This window comes from Silurus aristotelis (genome assembly GCF_946808225.1).
Source record: "Silurus aristotelis genome assembly, chromosome: 28".
Lineage (NCBI taxonomy): Eukaryota > Metazoa > Chordata > Actinopteri > Siluriformes > Siluridae > Silurus > Silurus aristotelis.
Genome location: NC_139601.1, coordinates 14,204,027 through 14,219,449, shown reverse-complemented (window position 1 = coordinate 14,219,449; position 15,423 = coordinate 14,204,027). Strand labels below are relative to the sequence as shown.

The 15,423-nt window shown below is 37.6% G+C and overlaps 1 protein-coding gene across 7 annotated transcripts in view; it reads left to right on the top strand.

Moving 5' to 3' along the window:
* Positions 1-15,423, top strand: part of pcbp4 (poly(rC) binding protein 4) — a 95,319-nt gene that overhangs the window by 71,983 nt on the left and 7,913 nt on the right. For 3 of the 7 annotated variants that reach the window (XM_083534519.1, XM_083534523.1, XM_083534524.1), the window contains exons 8-12: positions 1,142-1,216; positions 3,067-3,138; positions 7,690-7,731; positions 8,252-8,330; positions 10,708-10,760. In XM_083534519.1, coding sequence (XP_083390645.1) covers positions 1,142-1,216; positions 3,067-3,138; positions 7,690-7,731; positions 8,252-8,330; positions 10,708-10,760 — 321 coding nt within the window. Of the gene's footprint in view, positions 1-1,141; positions 1,217-3,066; positions 3,139-7,689; positions 7,732-8,251; positions 8,331-10,704; positions 10,761-15,423 lie in introns of all 7 variants that reach the window. The other 4 variants (XM_083534522.1, XM_083534518.1, XM_083534521.1 and 1 more) reach the window with 3 other exon arrangements.

The window sequence follows — 15,423 nt, the reverse complement described above, 5'->3', positions numbered from 1 at the left end:
TTTGAGTACTAAAGTACATTTGAAGGCGAATACTTTTGTACACTTAAGTAAAAGATTAAAGAGCACTTTTACTTTACTAAGTGTATCTTTACTTTAACTCAAGTACATGGATTGTGTACTTTGTCCAACTCTGTCTCATTACAATCTCATTGGGGGGGGGGGGGGGTGTATATTAGTCAGAAAGTGAACAAAATTTCTCAAAGTCAATGTGTTGGATGTAGGAAATATGTTCAAAAGGGCAAAAATATGATAAAAACCGGAGCATCACCAAAAAAAAAATCTGGTCTTGTGAGGTGTTCCAGTATGCAGTTGTTAGTAGCTACCAAAATTGGTCTAATGAAAACCAACCACTGGAAACACATGGTTCATTTGTTGCACATGGATAGCAAGAGCAGTCTATCTGAACCCACAGAAAAGCTACGGTTTGTACACAAATTGATGAAAGCTTTAATGCTGGCTATGATTTTAACAAAAAAGTTTTACACTGTATTCTAGATCTTGGTTTTTCTTTTCAGCTAACTAAATTTGATTGGCCGTTTAAATGGTTAAAAAATAAATATATAATTTTTTTGTCACATTTCTAAAAAGTTTCACTTTTTACAACTTTGGAAGCTCCGTTGTGACCAAACACGCAGGCAGCGGATCTTTTTAAAGCAGCTTCATTCCACCCACCTTGTGGTTGCTTCCCATAGGACTATATGTAAAAAGTGTGAAAGTACCCAGACTTGTTCATGTAGCAGTTCATCTCGGCTTTACCACAAGCATTTCAATGAACAAATGTCCTTGACAATACTTACAAAGTAAAAATCTGTTTTTGTTCTAAATGATTAGTTATCTAGGGTTGTTATTATTAATGATTTTTTTACTCAGATCTTTCAGATTTGTATACCAAATTGCAGGCTTGGTTTCTTTTTATCTGATTATGCTTCACTTAATCTTAATGGAATTTTTTTTTTATCATTGTCTATTACTGTGTAATCATGTAATGTTTTGCTGCTCCAATAAAAATTTTTTTTTCAATGGACAGTATTTGAAACTTGGCAGATCGTTCCTGTTTAATATTTGCTTAATAACGTATATAATGGAAAAGTATGGTTTTTCCCCCATATTTTCATATTTTCCCTCTTTTTTTTTCTTGCAGTCACCTCCAAAAGGGGCAACAATTCCGTACCGCCCTAGCCCCTTACCCGGGGCTGTGCTGCTCTCTGGAAATCAGGTGAGAATTAAAAAACGTAATCCTCGACAGACATAACACCAGTAACACTCCGCTCACAATGCATATCCACTACACTGTAAAACCTAAATATGTGCCCACCTGACTATCAAACCCATATGTGAATCTTCCCTGAATTGTATAGAAGTCTTTGTGTGATGTAGCATTGCAATTAAATTTTGATTGGAACTAAAGAGGCCTAGACCTGTTCCGGTATATGACAATGACAAGATCCATGGTCCATGGTTTGTCAAGGTAGGAGTACACCTTTGGGATTAACTGGAATGGCAGTTGCACCCCAGACCTCTTCACCCAACACCAGTATCTGAACTCAGCACTTCTCCTGTAGCTGAATGAACACAAATTCACACCATTTCCCTAAATTCTAGTGGAAACCTTCAGAGAAGAGGAGATTATAATAAATGTTAAGGGACTAATCCTGGAATGGCATGTCCTTTAAGCATATATGAGTCTTATAGCCAGGTGGGCACACACTTTTAGCCATATAGTGCATGTGGCATAATAATAAGCTATAATAAACTTCAGTGTTTCAGCATTTTAGAAAGGTTTCACTACGTAGTTCATTACAACGAGATTCATTTTATACCACAGTGCAGTGGAATTCTTAATTCTGATTGAAATTTTGAATTTCCTATTTCCGTAGCTCTGAAAGCAGTTTCATGTACGTGGAAAATCACTGATTTGTTTGAATCTGCTTGTTTAAATACTCTATAATTCCAATAGGAACAGCTAATTTGCATATGCCATAGTTTTATTTGTGAAAAGCATTTTTTAGGGGGAGGAGTCTCTAGTGTTAGTGCTTTGCTAACCGTCAGTTTCCTTTAAATTTTCTACCAAAAAAAAAAAGGAAGATTTCAGGATGTAGGACAAGCAGCTTTTTTATTTTTGTTTCTTTTGAGAGAGAGAAAATTTGTGAGGCTGGTGAGGAAACAAGCTTTTACTGTAGCTGCTATAACACAAGCGATAACAGGAACTAACTGGTTTCATAGACATTTTTACAACTATAAATGAATTAATAACAATAATCTTATCAGGATGTAGACCACCCTGCTGTTGCTTATTGGCCTTGCACACAACCTGTACCTCTCCTTATTACTAGGGTGGAACCCTTAAAATGTATATATTTAAATGCATGTAATTGTTACCTGCAAATGTCAATAGTGTATGTTTATTAAAAAAAAAGAATCACGGTACGTATCTGGATTGTGATTACTTTCAAAGGGACACTAATCTACATGTACATTTCCAGACGAAATAATGTTTTTGAAGGTTCCACCCCAGCAACATGGAATGGTGCATGCTAAATATATGATATATCCTGTTATCTAAATGCCACCACCTCCCACAGAGTACTTAACGTTCCCTTTGGTGAGCTTATTAATGTGATTACTTTTAGACGCAAATACACGTTTCGTGTCGTACTACCTCCTATAATAATTGAACACCATGAAAAGATTTAGCATCTCCTTAAACTTATCGTTTAAACTCAAACTCAACGGCTGTAACGTTTATTCACCCCGGCACGACTGTTTCATTAGAAGCACTCTTAAGCGGCGCTCACATTAAGATCAATCAATCTCATGAATATTCATTCTTATTAAAACCGCTTTTCGAGTTGCCTATTAGCCTTGAAATAATGAATTAGAGAAGCAGCGAGTTTGGACACGCCTGGATTTTATAGATCTACTAATCATTAATACTGCCATATAAACAATTATCAGTGGAAATTATGCATCTTTTATTTATTTTTGGTTATAATATGGCTTGTAGCAGAATGTTTTTCAAATGAAAGCCTTGGTCTGTCTGTCTCTGTCCCCGTCTGCCTTTTTAAGGTTTTCGAAGCTTCTGAGTTTGGGTCTCACCCTCTTTTCTCAGTGGCTCAGGGAGCTCTGGATCTGCAACAAGTGAGTATCATATTAATAACGGACACCAGGCGGGCAACTAGCGTGCCGCTGCATCCACACAGTATTTTTTTTTATATATATTTATTTATTTATTTTTAAGTAGAGCTGCCTCAATGCATGGAGACAGGCTTTTGTTCTCCTGCTATGCTACATGTCGCATGTTGCAACCAGACTTGCTCTTGAGCCAGGGAGAACAGCTAGACAATAAAAGCTTATTTTTTTACCCCCCCTTTGCTTTTGTTTTCTTTTAGGTTTATGTGCATGGCTTTTATACCTGTTTTTGACTGACAGTTTGGCAAAACAATAAATTCATAGCCTCAGGTGTAAGCGAACGAGACATTTTTGGTCTGTTTTGTTCACTTTGCACTAGAGCTAATTATTGCTAACAAGTAAAAAAAAAAGCAATATATGCTCAACTTTCCACTTTGTCTTAATGCGATATTACAGTTGTAATTATTCAGGTGTACAATCAGACAAACTGGAACACTAGCATCATAAGTTACTTCTAGTGTGCACTCGATTGTGATAAAGAACAGTGTTCAGTTTTTAAAATGGCCGCCACCACCGATTATAGCTTTTGTGCTAGTCTTTTTTTTTTTTTTTTTTTTTACAGACAACAGTGTATCACACTGTTTAAAATCACGTACATACATATGAAATAACATACATTTTGAAATGTGTGTGTTATTATGATTATCTAAAACTTCAGGCACCAGACGTGATTGAAAAAGCGGTGATTTTTGGGCTGAAGTTTACCTGTGAAATCCTTGAGAATGATGGTTTAGAGAATCTGTAATCATGTCACGTTATGCTCAGTGTTTTGCCCTGGAGGTATGTAGCAACCTAGCATTCATATCGGGTTTGTTCACAACTCGGCGAATCGAAAAGTTTAAAACAGACCAAGCACTTCCATCCATAAATTACCAGCCACATGTGCGCTCAGTCTGATTTGCATTTGGTGACGCCCACAAAACTCCATTAGAGGTCAAATAGTAATGATGCAATTGTAGCACAAAATGAGTATCAATGCAACACTAATTCAAAATAGACATTTTTTTCAACTGACTTTGGTGTCAGCCGTCTAGTGAGGTCAAACAAATGGTTTGACACTAAGGGTGTAACAGGACACAAAATTTGTGGTTCGGTACATATCATGGTTATTAAGTCACAGTTCGGTTCTATTTTGCTACGGTTAGTTTGGTATGTACGGTATGTTAATAGCAATATTAACATTTGTCACCATCAACAGTTTTCATTTTTTAAACAATTTAAAATAAATTGCTTTAAAAAAAATCATATATAAAATATTATTTTATATATAATTTTATTATTTTATATATATAAATATATATTTTTTATCTAAAAAATGCATTGCACTATTTTATATATTGATTAAACTGCGTAATCAATTAAATTAGCAAAAATGAAATTAATTAAATAAGTTACATTCGTTAGACCCCATTTGGGTAAAACAGATGGGTTTTAACATTTAATATTTAATTTTCTAAACATATGATCAACATAACTGTTCTACTTATTTCAGCATTCTTTAACAAAGGTCTTCATTTCTTCCTCCATCATTCATTTACTCCCTCAATTTGTGGAATTGTCAGAATTTTCTTCTTTTTTTTAAGAGAAATTCTTGAAGCTGGAATGAAAGTGTCCATAGCGCTAGCTAACCAAGAAGTGACTAGCGGCTAATGCTAATGCGTTAGAGTCTTTAGCAAAACTGCGACAAATAAATCTTATTTCCGGGACGTAGTGAACAAGTAGCCACGCTGACACCGCACTAACTCTTTTTTATACCGCTGGCATTGTTGTGTATGATTTCAAGTTCAATAATAAAAAATGGCGGAGACTAAACAACCTTGCAGTCTGCCACTTAATATGTTCCTGAGGGAACTCAGATTTAAGCTATGTTCCGCACGTAAAAAGGATTGCACCGAAACCCCTCTTTAACCGAACAATTTTGATATGAGTATGTTAATCGTTACACCCCTTTTTGACACAAAAAAAGTGTGTTTAAAAAGAAAAAAGTATTATTGTTAGTAATCAGAGTTGTTCTGCCTTCACGGGAGTCCAAGCCTTGACACATCAGTTTTGCAATCAGTCAGAATTACTTGTTGACCTAGGGGCTTTATCATCTGCAATATCGGTACAGAATTCAGCTTTACAGGCTGGGTTAGCGATAAAATCAGCCATTCCACAGTCAGCAGCTTAGCACGCTGAGAGCCGAGGGGCTCTGAATATCAAGGCCAGGTACCCCCGCGTCTCCTTGTGTGTGTATTTGGGCGCGTATGTATGTGCTTAGCCCTAGTGCTTAGCACGTTATTGATGCTCTTATCTGGCTAAGGTTAAAACAGGGGAGACATATGACCTGTATAAACACTCCGAAATAGCAAATACAGACTAAAGTCTGGATGTCAGACCAAACATTTTCTTTCACCTATGAGCCAACAATCCACGGTAAAGATAAATCATCAGAGCCTCTTTCGCCAATAAAGATGCCATAGGAAATTGTGTGTGTCTCAGAGAGAGAGAGAGAGAGAGAGAGAGAGAGAGAGAGAGAGAGAGAGAGAGAGAGAGTTGAGGAGGATTAAAGTGCATTAAGTACACCTATAAGTGCTTTAGACACTATTAACGGGGGCACTGCAATAGAAGAGAAGGAGAGAGACATAGAGAGAAAGAGAGACCAATAAGTAAATAAAATCGCTTAGAAGGAGTGTCCTATTTTCCAATCAGTAAATTGTTTTGATGTAGACGCTTTGGGAACGCGCCCGAGTGTTCTGAAATAATGTGTGTAATCAGTCAAAAATTGGACGCTGCCCGTCACCAGTGGGGTGAAGTCACGACCAGGAGTATAAAACGCATATGAGTGAGGGCAGTGGTAGCTTCTGTCTGTTCACGATGCACTCTGTGTGTTTGTGTTGTCTGTCAGATTGTTTGTCAAAAAAGAAAAGAAAGAAAGAAAAATTAAGGCAAGCGAAAAATTTAAGCACACTTTCCGGCTGTGCGCTCCTCCCTGCCCCCGCTATATTACATATCAGCTACTCGTTTGCTACGGTCCTCCCAAGAGAGGCCTTGATTGTTGATGCTATCACATCATCTTATGAGTCCTCTGGTCTCCCCGCTCCCTTTGGGGTCAGAGCTCACTCCACCCGGATTGTGACTGCCTCAAAATCTTGGTCGTCTGGAGCTCTCCTCCAAGACATATGTAACACTGCGGGTTGGTCCACTCCGCTGACCTTTGTGCGGTTCTATAACCTAAACCTAGTGCCGCCCCTGGCCCCTCAGTCCTCCTATAGCTGTGTTGACAAACCCACACTAGGCAGGGACTGGTCAGTCTGACCTGATTGGACATTCGTTCCCAAAGTGTTTCGACACAACTCGAGTTCCTGTAAGGGAACGTCTCTAGGTTACGTATGTAACCCTAGTTCCCTGAGGGAGCGAGACGCTGCGTCTCTATGCCGGTGTCAAAGTGCTTCCTTCTCCCTTACAGAAGCTGCTGCTGACCTCACTCATATGCGTTTTATACTCCTGGTCGTGACGTCACCCCACCGGTCCAATTTTTGACTGACTACACACATTATTTCAGAGCGTTAACACCCTGGCGCGTTCCCAAAGCGTTTTGACGCAGCATCTTATATCTTTAGGGAACTAGGGTTACATACGTGACCTAGAGACATGCTCAGTGATAGACATAAATAATTGATTATTATTATTAATTGTGGTTGGTAATATGTGATAATAGTTTTTTATACTTAGCATAGATAAGATTGCTTTATAAATGCCACTGTTGCTTTAGTTATAAACATCAGGGGCAGGTGAAGGGTGAAACATTTTTAAATTCTGTGTGTCCTAGAAGTAGATGGGCACTGTTTACACCCCTCCCACCCATGGTTCAACCAGTTAAAGCATTTTTTCACAAGGATAAATAACTTCGACAAATCGGTCACTTGCACAGTTCTTTTATAGTGCGACACAAGGAACAGTTAGCTCAGAGGTGTTGAAATTGAAGGAGGAGTCTCTTATTTCCCTAAAGAATTTTCCACCTTAAAAACTGGTGACCAATTGCTCTTAATAAATTCCTGTGAAACGCTAACCAGGGTTATCCTGTGGCATGACCTAAAATTTGTGCATCAATAGCCTTTCGATTTTTTTCCTTATCAATCTTCATATCACCGGTCTTGTTTTCCCTCGTTTCTTTTTTCGCTTTCCTGCTCTCCCTCCCACTCTTCCTCTCTGCAGTATGTTTAAACTTTTAAACAGGCTTATACAAGAGAGGCCTCTGGGAATAGCACGTAGCACTCTCTTTATCACTCCGCTAACTGAGCCTCGCATTCTCTTTAATGCCAAGGCCCAGACTCGCGAGTTCGAAAGTGAAACTCTTCACAGACAGTGGTGTCTTGAAACTTTTGCAATCCACCGATGCAGTGGTTTAGATGTGAAGAACACAAGCTAGGCTTCAGCCCTCAATTTAAAGATATGTATTTTAAACATACAAAGTGTAAAAAAAAAAACACCTCTATTTTTGTTTTTTCCCTTTTGCAGGCATACACTGTACAAAACCAATATGGCATTCCACATTCAGAGGTAAGAGCTTCATGACTTTGTGACATCAGTTCATTTAAATACAGCTAGCAGGCAATAATTTAGATGTTTGTTGTTTCGAATGAAGGTTTTCATAGGTTTTATTTCTTTTTTTACATCTTGCATAAAAATCTGAGCAAAATCCAACCACAACTTCTTCTATTGTTCATGGAATTATTGCAGGTTCACCTACTTACTGTAGGTCAGTAAGTGCTAGTTAAATAATTATCAGTATAACATCCACACCACAACTAACTACTCTGGGTCCACCAAAAGGTTCATGAAGGGTTCTCAAGGATACCTCATACCTTTGATATCGAGAGGGGCTCTCCTTGAAACTTTCTGTGTTAGAGTTTTACAGAGAAGCTGGAACGAACGTTGAATGTCCAGTTTTAAGATGGATACTTTTAGATTTATTTAAGTGGCTATTCTATTTTACATTTTGGTTGCACAAGTTCTCTAAATAGGTTTTTCTTTTTTTTTTTTGTTTGTGCTATAACAATTTTTTTTTTGTTTTTCTCAGCTGGCCAAGCTGCATCAGTTGTCCATGCAACAGGGTCTGACACCAATCGCTCAGCCAGCAGCTACTGCCGTCCTGCCTGGTAGGTTTGTCTACTTCCGGTGTGCAGGTAAAAAAAGTGCAAAATAAAAAATAAAAAAATAAAATTGGTGGGTGCTTGGCCCCCCTTTCCTGTCAAGTTCAATGTATCTTTGAATTGAATGCTCCTCAAATTCTCAAATCACATCTCATGGATACCAGTATCTTCTAAAGTTGTGTCATGTTAAAACACCTGGAAACAGGAATTTGGATTAAATTAACCTCCTGGTATTTACTGCACCTGCACTCCATAGGCCATATGGTATGTGTAGATTAGTATGGTCTGGTATGCCAGATAGATTAGACCTGGGTAAAATAGGGCCAGGTCTAGCTGGGATTTCACAGTTAGCACCCCAAGCCTTTAAAGCCTATTTCCAATTTCCAACCCAGCTAAAGGATCTTCTCATTCTTCCAAGACCTGCAGACATGGTATATTACCTCCTTCATGTTCATCAATTTTAGGACATTTCTCACCATGTGTAGGGATCCAGTATATTTGTTTAGAAGCGAAGGTTTTTTTTCCCCCCAAGCAAGGCCTTTTGTACAACACAGGCCGTCAAGTATTATAGTAAATAAGCACTTTGGCTTGGTGAAAAAGAGGGAGGTGGGGAAGAAAAAGCCTCGAAGCAATTTTAGAAGAGAGTACAGTGCTAGCCCCCCTCTCTTCTAGCGAAGCTTGGAGAGCATCGTTCTCTTGTGAGATGGCTGTGGAATTCGATTATGTTAGAGGTAAAAAGCTCATCAGTCAAGACAGTGTTTCAGTCTATTAAAACGGGCTCCTGATGGCTAAGAGAGCTGGCTCAGAGCCCAGGATGGATCATATATGCGGAAGTGGAGAGACAGGTTGCTTACACTGGAATGCAAATCGCAGCATCCAGGTGAGGCAGCAGATAGTGTGAAAAGTGTCTTTCAGCCTAAAAGAAGCTCTTCTTTCCAAATAATGGAAACCTGGTTATTAATTAATTGTTGATGGGGCACAGTTATAGCTTTGGTAGATTATTCTCTTGGGTGGAATTCCAGCCTTTGCCCTGGGATCATGTTTGCTGGCATGTTTCTTTTTGCAAGGAAACGCACATGTTGCACATAGAGAACATATTGAAACTTTGCACAAACTGATTCAAATTCAGTCACCCGAATTCAGCGATTCTGAAGCTACAAATTTGGGTTCTAAACTACAGATTGTAAGCAAACCTATCTATAAATTAGTTTGCTAGTTAGGCTACATTGCCTAGTGTAAACACACAAAAAGTCATCTTTCCCAACACTGTTTGGCAACGGTGTTTTGGTGTTTCAGGTCCTATTTCCTATTAAACCTTTCTACAGCGTCCCAATCCATCCCTGAGAATGATTTTTAGCAAAGACATTCTTAAAGACATTCATGTTTATTTCCTCCATATATGGAGAGTTCTGTGTCAACCAGATGAAGTTCCTCTCAATAATTCTACCTTATATTATCCCAAAGGAGTTTTTCCTTGCCATTGTCAACACAAGCCTGCTCATTAGGGACAAACGTAGGGACTAATTTATGAATTGGAAATTTATATCTGTAATCTATTTATGTCTGTAAGTTGCATTGGGACAATGTTTAATGTATAAAGCATTATACAAATAAAATTGAATAAAATTTGGGGACAGCCTGCAATTTTCTAATCATGGACCAATAGAATTTATTGAGAGCCAAAGTCCAGGAAAGTTCAGCAATTTCTTGCTGCATATTATCTTTCTCTTTCTCTTTTCGATCCATCAGCAGCTATCTTTAAATGCATTTATGAATGATATCAGACATGTAAATGTATAATATCACTGAAAAATGGTATTGCAAAATTGAAAAATGGTATGTCAAACTATTTTTGTGATCGGATTTCTTTGTTAGTTATTATATATATATATATATATATATATATATATATATATATATATATATATATATATATATATATATATATATATATATATATATATATGAACTGTATGTTACTTCTAAATCCTGCAGGCATTCTTTGTCTAGGGTAGTGAGCATTGTACAGGAAAAAAGCAACATTTATTACTTTCTCTATAAGCCCCTAGAGGAAGGTTTCTGTAACAAAACGTTTGGAAAATAAAGACAAATACATCACATTCCCAACTAAACTTCATCAAATAAAGGCCTCACAGTAGCTGAATTTTTCTTTCAGCCTATTAGACATAAATACGAAGGACTGGCATCCATCAAATTCCAACCAGGGCATTGCAGAAGCCCAAACTACTAGCTCCATGTCAAGTTGAAGTAATGAGCAATTGGAGCAAAGGAAAGTGGAGGAAATCATTTAGAGCCGTGAAATTCAAACGGGTTCTCCTGAGCTTTGCTAACTCCGCATTTTTCCTACTGTATTTCTCAGCAGGCATGGAGTCCAGCACCCAGACGGCATCGCAGGAGCTACTCATTCCAAACGATGTAAGAGCTGCACACTTATTTCTTCACACTTTTTGATCACAACCAGTGCGTGCGGAGGGTTTATACCTTCTTTTATTTATAGCTGTAATTTAGGTACAGTCTTTGCTAATGAGGCAGCCTGTCTTCTCTCTGTCTGCAATTTGGGAGGATTAAAATTGCGCCATGTGTTTTTTTTTAAAGCGCAGCTTTAATTTACTCATAACCTGGCACCTGAGTAAGAGGCTTTTTAAAATAATGCAGTCCGTAGGACATCTGTTCCTAGCTTAGCCAGAAAGAAGCATGTTTGCATTGTTATGTGGTTCTGTTGGAATGAAAAATCTCAGTCGCGCTATATAAATAACAACTCACAGACAAGAATTATGAGAGGGCGCCAACACAAATAAGAAGTAATATGAAATCCGGCAGGTAAAAAAAAATAATCAAATATGTTATGGCGGGTGAGTTTAATGTATTAACTCAGGCGACACATTGACATAGACCCGTGGGCTTGTTCATAACTCATGAACTCAATGCAGCCCTAAAAGACGTTCCAATATCCTTCATCTTGCTTTTTCAAGCATTTCACCACGTAACATGTCAGGACAAACAGCCACACAGCAGCTGACGTACTTTGCTCACTCCGGCTGTCAAAACAGAGTGGTAAATAAAAGCAACCCCTCGTCCTTTCATCGAAGCCCTGAGCTCAACGCAAAGAACATCAATGTGCGTGTCATGGCTGCACGCCGGGGCTCCCCCCCTGCCCTGATCTCTCTCTCTCTGAGCCCACTGCATTAATCCGCTGGCTCCTGACCTGGCCGAGGACTCCTGCCTTTGTGATTCGTAATGATGCATCGCATGCTTTTCTATTTTAAGGGCCTCGGCTCGGGCAGGGACGAAGATCCGTTGTTATTCGGTGTTGGGTTTTTATTAGTTGTGGCTCATAGCAAAAGGGATTCTTAGAATTGTTATGAGACAAGTGAACAAGTGCAAGGAATGAAGTTTCAAGGACAATGCAACACTCACTTTGAGGTTTAGCCTCAAATATTTTTGGTATACAATCGCAAACATTATTTTTCCATGATTTAAACTGTATAATCTTACAAGGTGAAATTTAAAACTATAACAAGTCATGCTACTATAACTAAATTATGAATATGAACACTTAATAAATAAGGAATAAAACAATAGTGTGGCTTTTATAGGAAAAATCAACAACAGGTAGTGAGATGAAACCGGATTCTTTTATGATGTGATGTTACATTGTTTATACATAGTGGTGTAAGAAGTACATCATTCCTTTACTTATAGTACAAATCCACTATTTAAATATTGCCCCAGTAAAAGTATTTGTTTAACATTTCTACTTGAGTAAAAGTGCAAAGGGTGTTAAACAAACACAAGTATTAAATGTAAATGTATTGATCTATGAACTATATTTGAATTATTTATATGTCAGTATTCAATAAATATTGCACATTTAAATGTAGTGAAGTAAAAAATGTTCAAAATGAGAATATTCTAATAAAATACAGATGCTAGGAAAACTTACTTAAAATTTATATTCATAATCAGTTTTTGTCTGTAAGCGGCTTTGGGACAATGTTTATTTTTCAAAGCGTTATACAAATAAAATTGGATTGAATTTGGGGACGGCCCGCCATTTTTTTTTTTAAGCACAGACCATAATAATTTATTGACTGCAATCATTCAGGAAAGTTCAGCAACTTTTTACCTCATATTTTCTTTCTTCTCCTCTTTTATCCATCGGCAGCCATCTTTAAATTCATTTATAAACAATACACATGTAGTTGTAACAAGATTTAAAAATGGTTTGATGTTCAAAATGGCTTTTTTTTTTTTATCACATAAATTTTTTTTTTTAGATAAATTATTATTATTTCTCTTTTTTTTTTAATTCCTTATTTGTTACTAATATATATAATAATACTCCTAAATTCTGCAGGCTTTTTTTTCTCTAGGATATTAAACATTGTACAAGGAAAAACAACATTTATTACCTCCTCTATAAAACCCTAGAGGAAGTTTCTTCAACAAAACGTTCAGAAAATAAAGACAAATACACCACATTTCCCACAAAACTTTATTAAAAGAAGGCCTCACAGTAGCTGAATTTTTCTTTTAGCCTGTTCAACAGAAATTAGAAGGACTGGCATCCATCATGTTCCAACCAGTGAAGTAAGAATTTCCCAAAATGAGAATATTTTAATAAAATACAGATACTAGAAAAATTTACTGATGTACAGTCATGAAGCAAAACCACTTCCTTCCTGCCCACCTCTGTTTTATCACGTCATAGCTTTTATCTATTTAGAGCTATTCCCAAGAAACAATTTTGTTCCCGTCTTCACTAATACCAGCTATAGTTAGATGTTTTCGCTTTCTCTTGAAGTTAACCAGACAAAACAAAATTATGTTACAGACAAACTGCATAACATATCAATCTCTGTCCTTCCAAACTGTCATGTAATTGTGAGTAGATATGACAGAAGTGGCGGATGCAAGTTCTGAGAAAGAGTGGTTTAATATAAAAAGGCAGACAAATCCAAACAGGCAGGGAAACTTGCGAGACAGGCTATGGTTGGGTGATCAGCAAACAACAATAAAAGGGCAAAAGCATGAAAGAGCAACAAAACTAGGTCAAACCCGAAAAGGTTGAGTCGTAAAACATAAAACAAAATGACTTGGTATCCACAGATGAACTGGACGAGGTACTTCAGAAACCAAGGATGAGCACACAGTGGTATATAACGTGCCTGTCAGAATTTCTTATTACTATCATCATTTTGGAGACACATACATGTTCCTTTTGCTTATATGCAACAAACTAGGTAATCTAATTATAATGAGATTGCCTTGAACCAAACAAATACATAAATGTTCAGATGTTAAACTTTACAGCTTTACACACTCTTGGCATCCAGACTGTTTTTCCAACCATTCAGCTGAAATACTTCACCATTCCTCTTATAAAACTTAAAGATTTTCTTCACCAGATGGATTTTTCCACCTGACCTTGTGATCCAGTTCATTCCAGAGCAGTTCAGTAGGATTTAGGAGCAGTGACTCAGCAGGTTGTTCCATGACAGATAACACACCAGTCGACTGTTTGCTCTCTAATGCTTTATTATATGGTGAAGTTGGTTCCAATTAGCTGCCGTCGGAATGGCATTGTTTAGAAAGTATGGAATGGTTGCCATGTTGGTTCAATATTCCTTACACCCGGAATAAGTCTCTAATCTTCCCTGCTCCAAAACAACACCAAAACATATGGTTGTGAGGCAGTCTGATACCATCCTTCTCTACTGTTAGAGCTTAAATGCCAAATTTGGACTCATCTGTCCACTTTCTTCCAGTCATTCACTCTCCAATTTTTGTGTGTTTTTGCTTTTTTATCTATTTTGCTGCATATAAACAAATGTATCACGCGTGTGTCCCAAAAACTATAAAATCCTAGGTGTTTTGGACAGTAACTGTACACATACTAATCAAGTGGTAAACGTAAAACAGCTGTAAACAATTAAAACATGAATGAAATGACAAATCACAAGACAGGGGTGGAGACGTAATATGAAATGAAAACGAAGGATACATTGCTATATACAAACCGAAACACTGCGTTCCAGCATGCTAACTTTACAACATTTCCACAAAACTGTTACAAAGCACACACACACACACACTGGAAACAGCATTTAAATACACGCTAAACGTTAAAAAGGTTGCCTAATGTTTTAAGTGATCTTTAGTTTTCACCTATGGAGCCTATTGAAGCTGCACAATTTCTAAATAGGGACTCGTTAGCCAAAATATTCCTGTTCTACCCAGTGATTCTTTAATATTTATGCATTTCAGGTTTGAAAAGATTGTAGTAAAATTATAAATAGACAAACTCCAACTTGTCAAATCATGTTCTATTGAATCTACCTTATACATCTGTTCTATTACTACATTTATATAACTCTGCAAATGTATTCCGCAAAACCCCAAACAGGACCAAATGTAAATTTTTGCCCATTCATATTTCCCCTGAAAAAGAAATATGCTATGAGCAGAAAGATAACGTGGCATTTATTATTGAAATGGGCTCACAGCGTAGTGACTCGGCAGCAAGACGAGATCAAACAGACATCAAACGCCTGGCAGAAGGAAGTTGTTTATCACAAGCAATCACATCTTCGTCTCTAGAGGAGCTTGTTCTCCATAGCAGCCCTACCCATCAAGTCTTCACGAACATGTGGCAATTAGACAGGGATCAGAGCTGGTGCTTGGGAACGTAGTGGCCCTGACATGAGGTCTATGCAGTAAATCTGAGGCCTGGTCAATGCAGTCGGGATCAAGTGCGAACGTCCTTGTCTTTTTCAAATGATGAAGGCAAAACGAAAATAGACGCTCGCTAAGGACGTGACAGGAAACTTTCAGGACCTTTCACTAGATATGATTTCTTCCCATAGCGAACACATTTTCAAGCCATACAATGTCCAACTTCAAATGTTTTTTGCCTGCATTCTTAGGATTACAGCGAAAAACAGGGAGCGGAATGTGCTGTTTATTGCGTGGATGAATAATTCATCGCTTAGTAAGAAAAGCATAGAATAAGGGTGGATCGCACTGGTACCATGGTCTCAGTAAGACCTGGAGGTCTTCCACCAAGCACTTAGACACC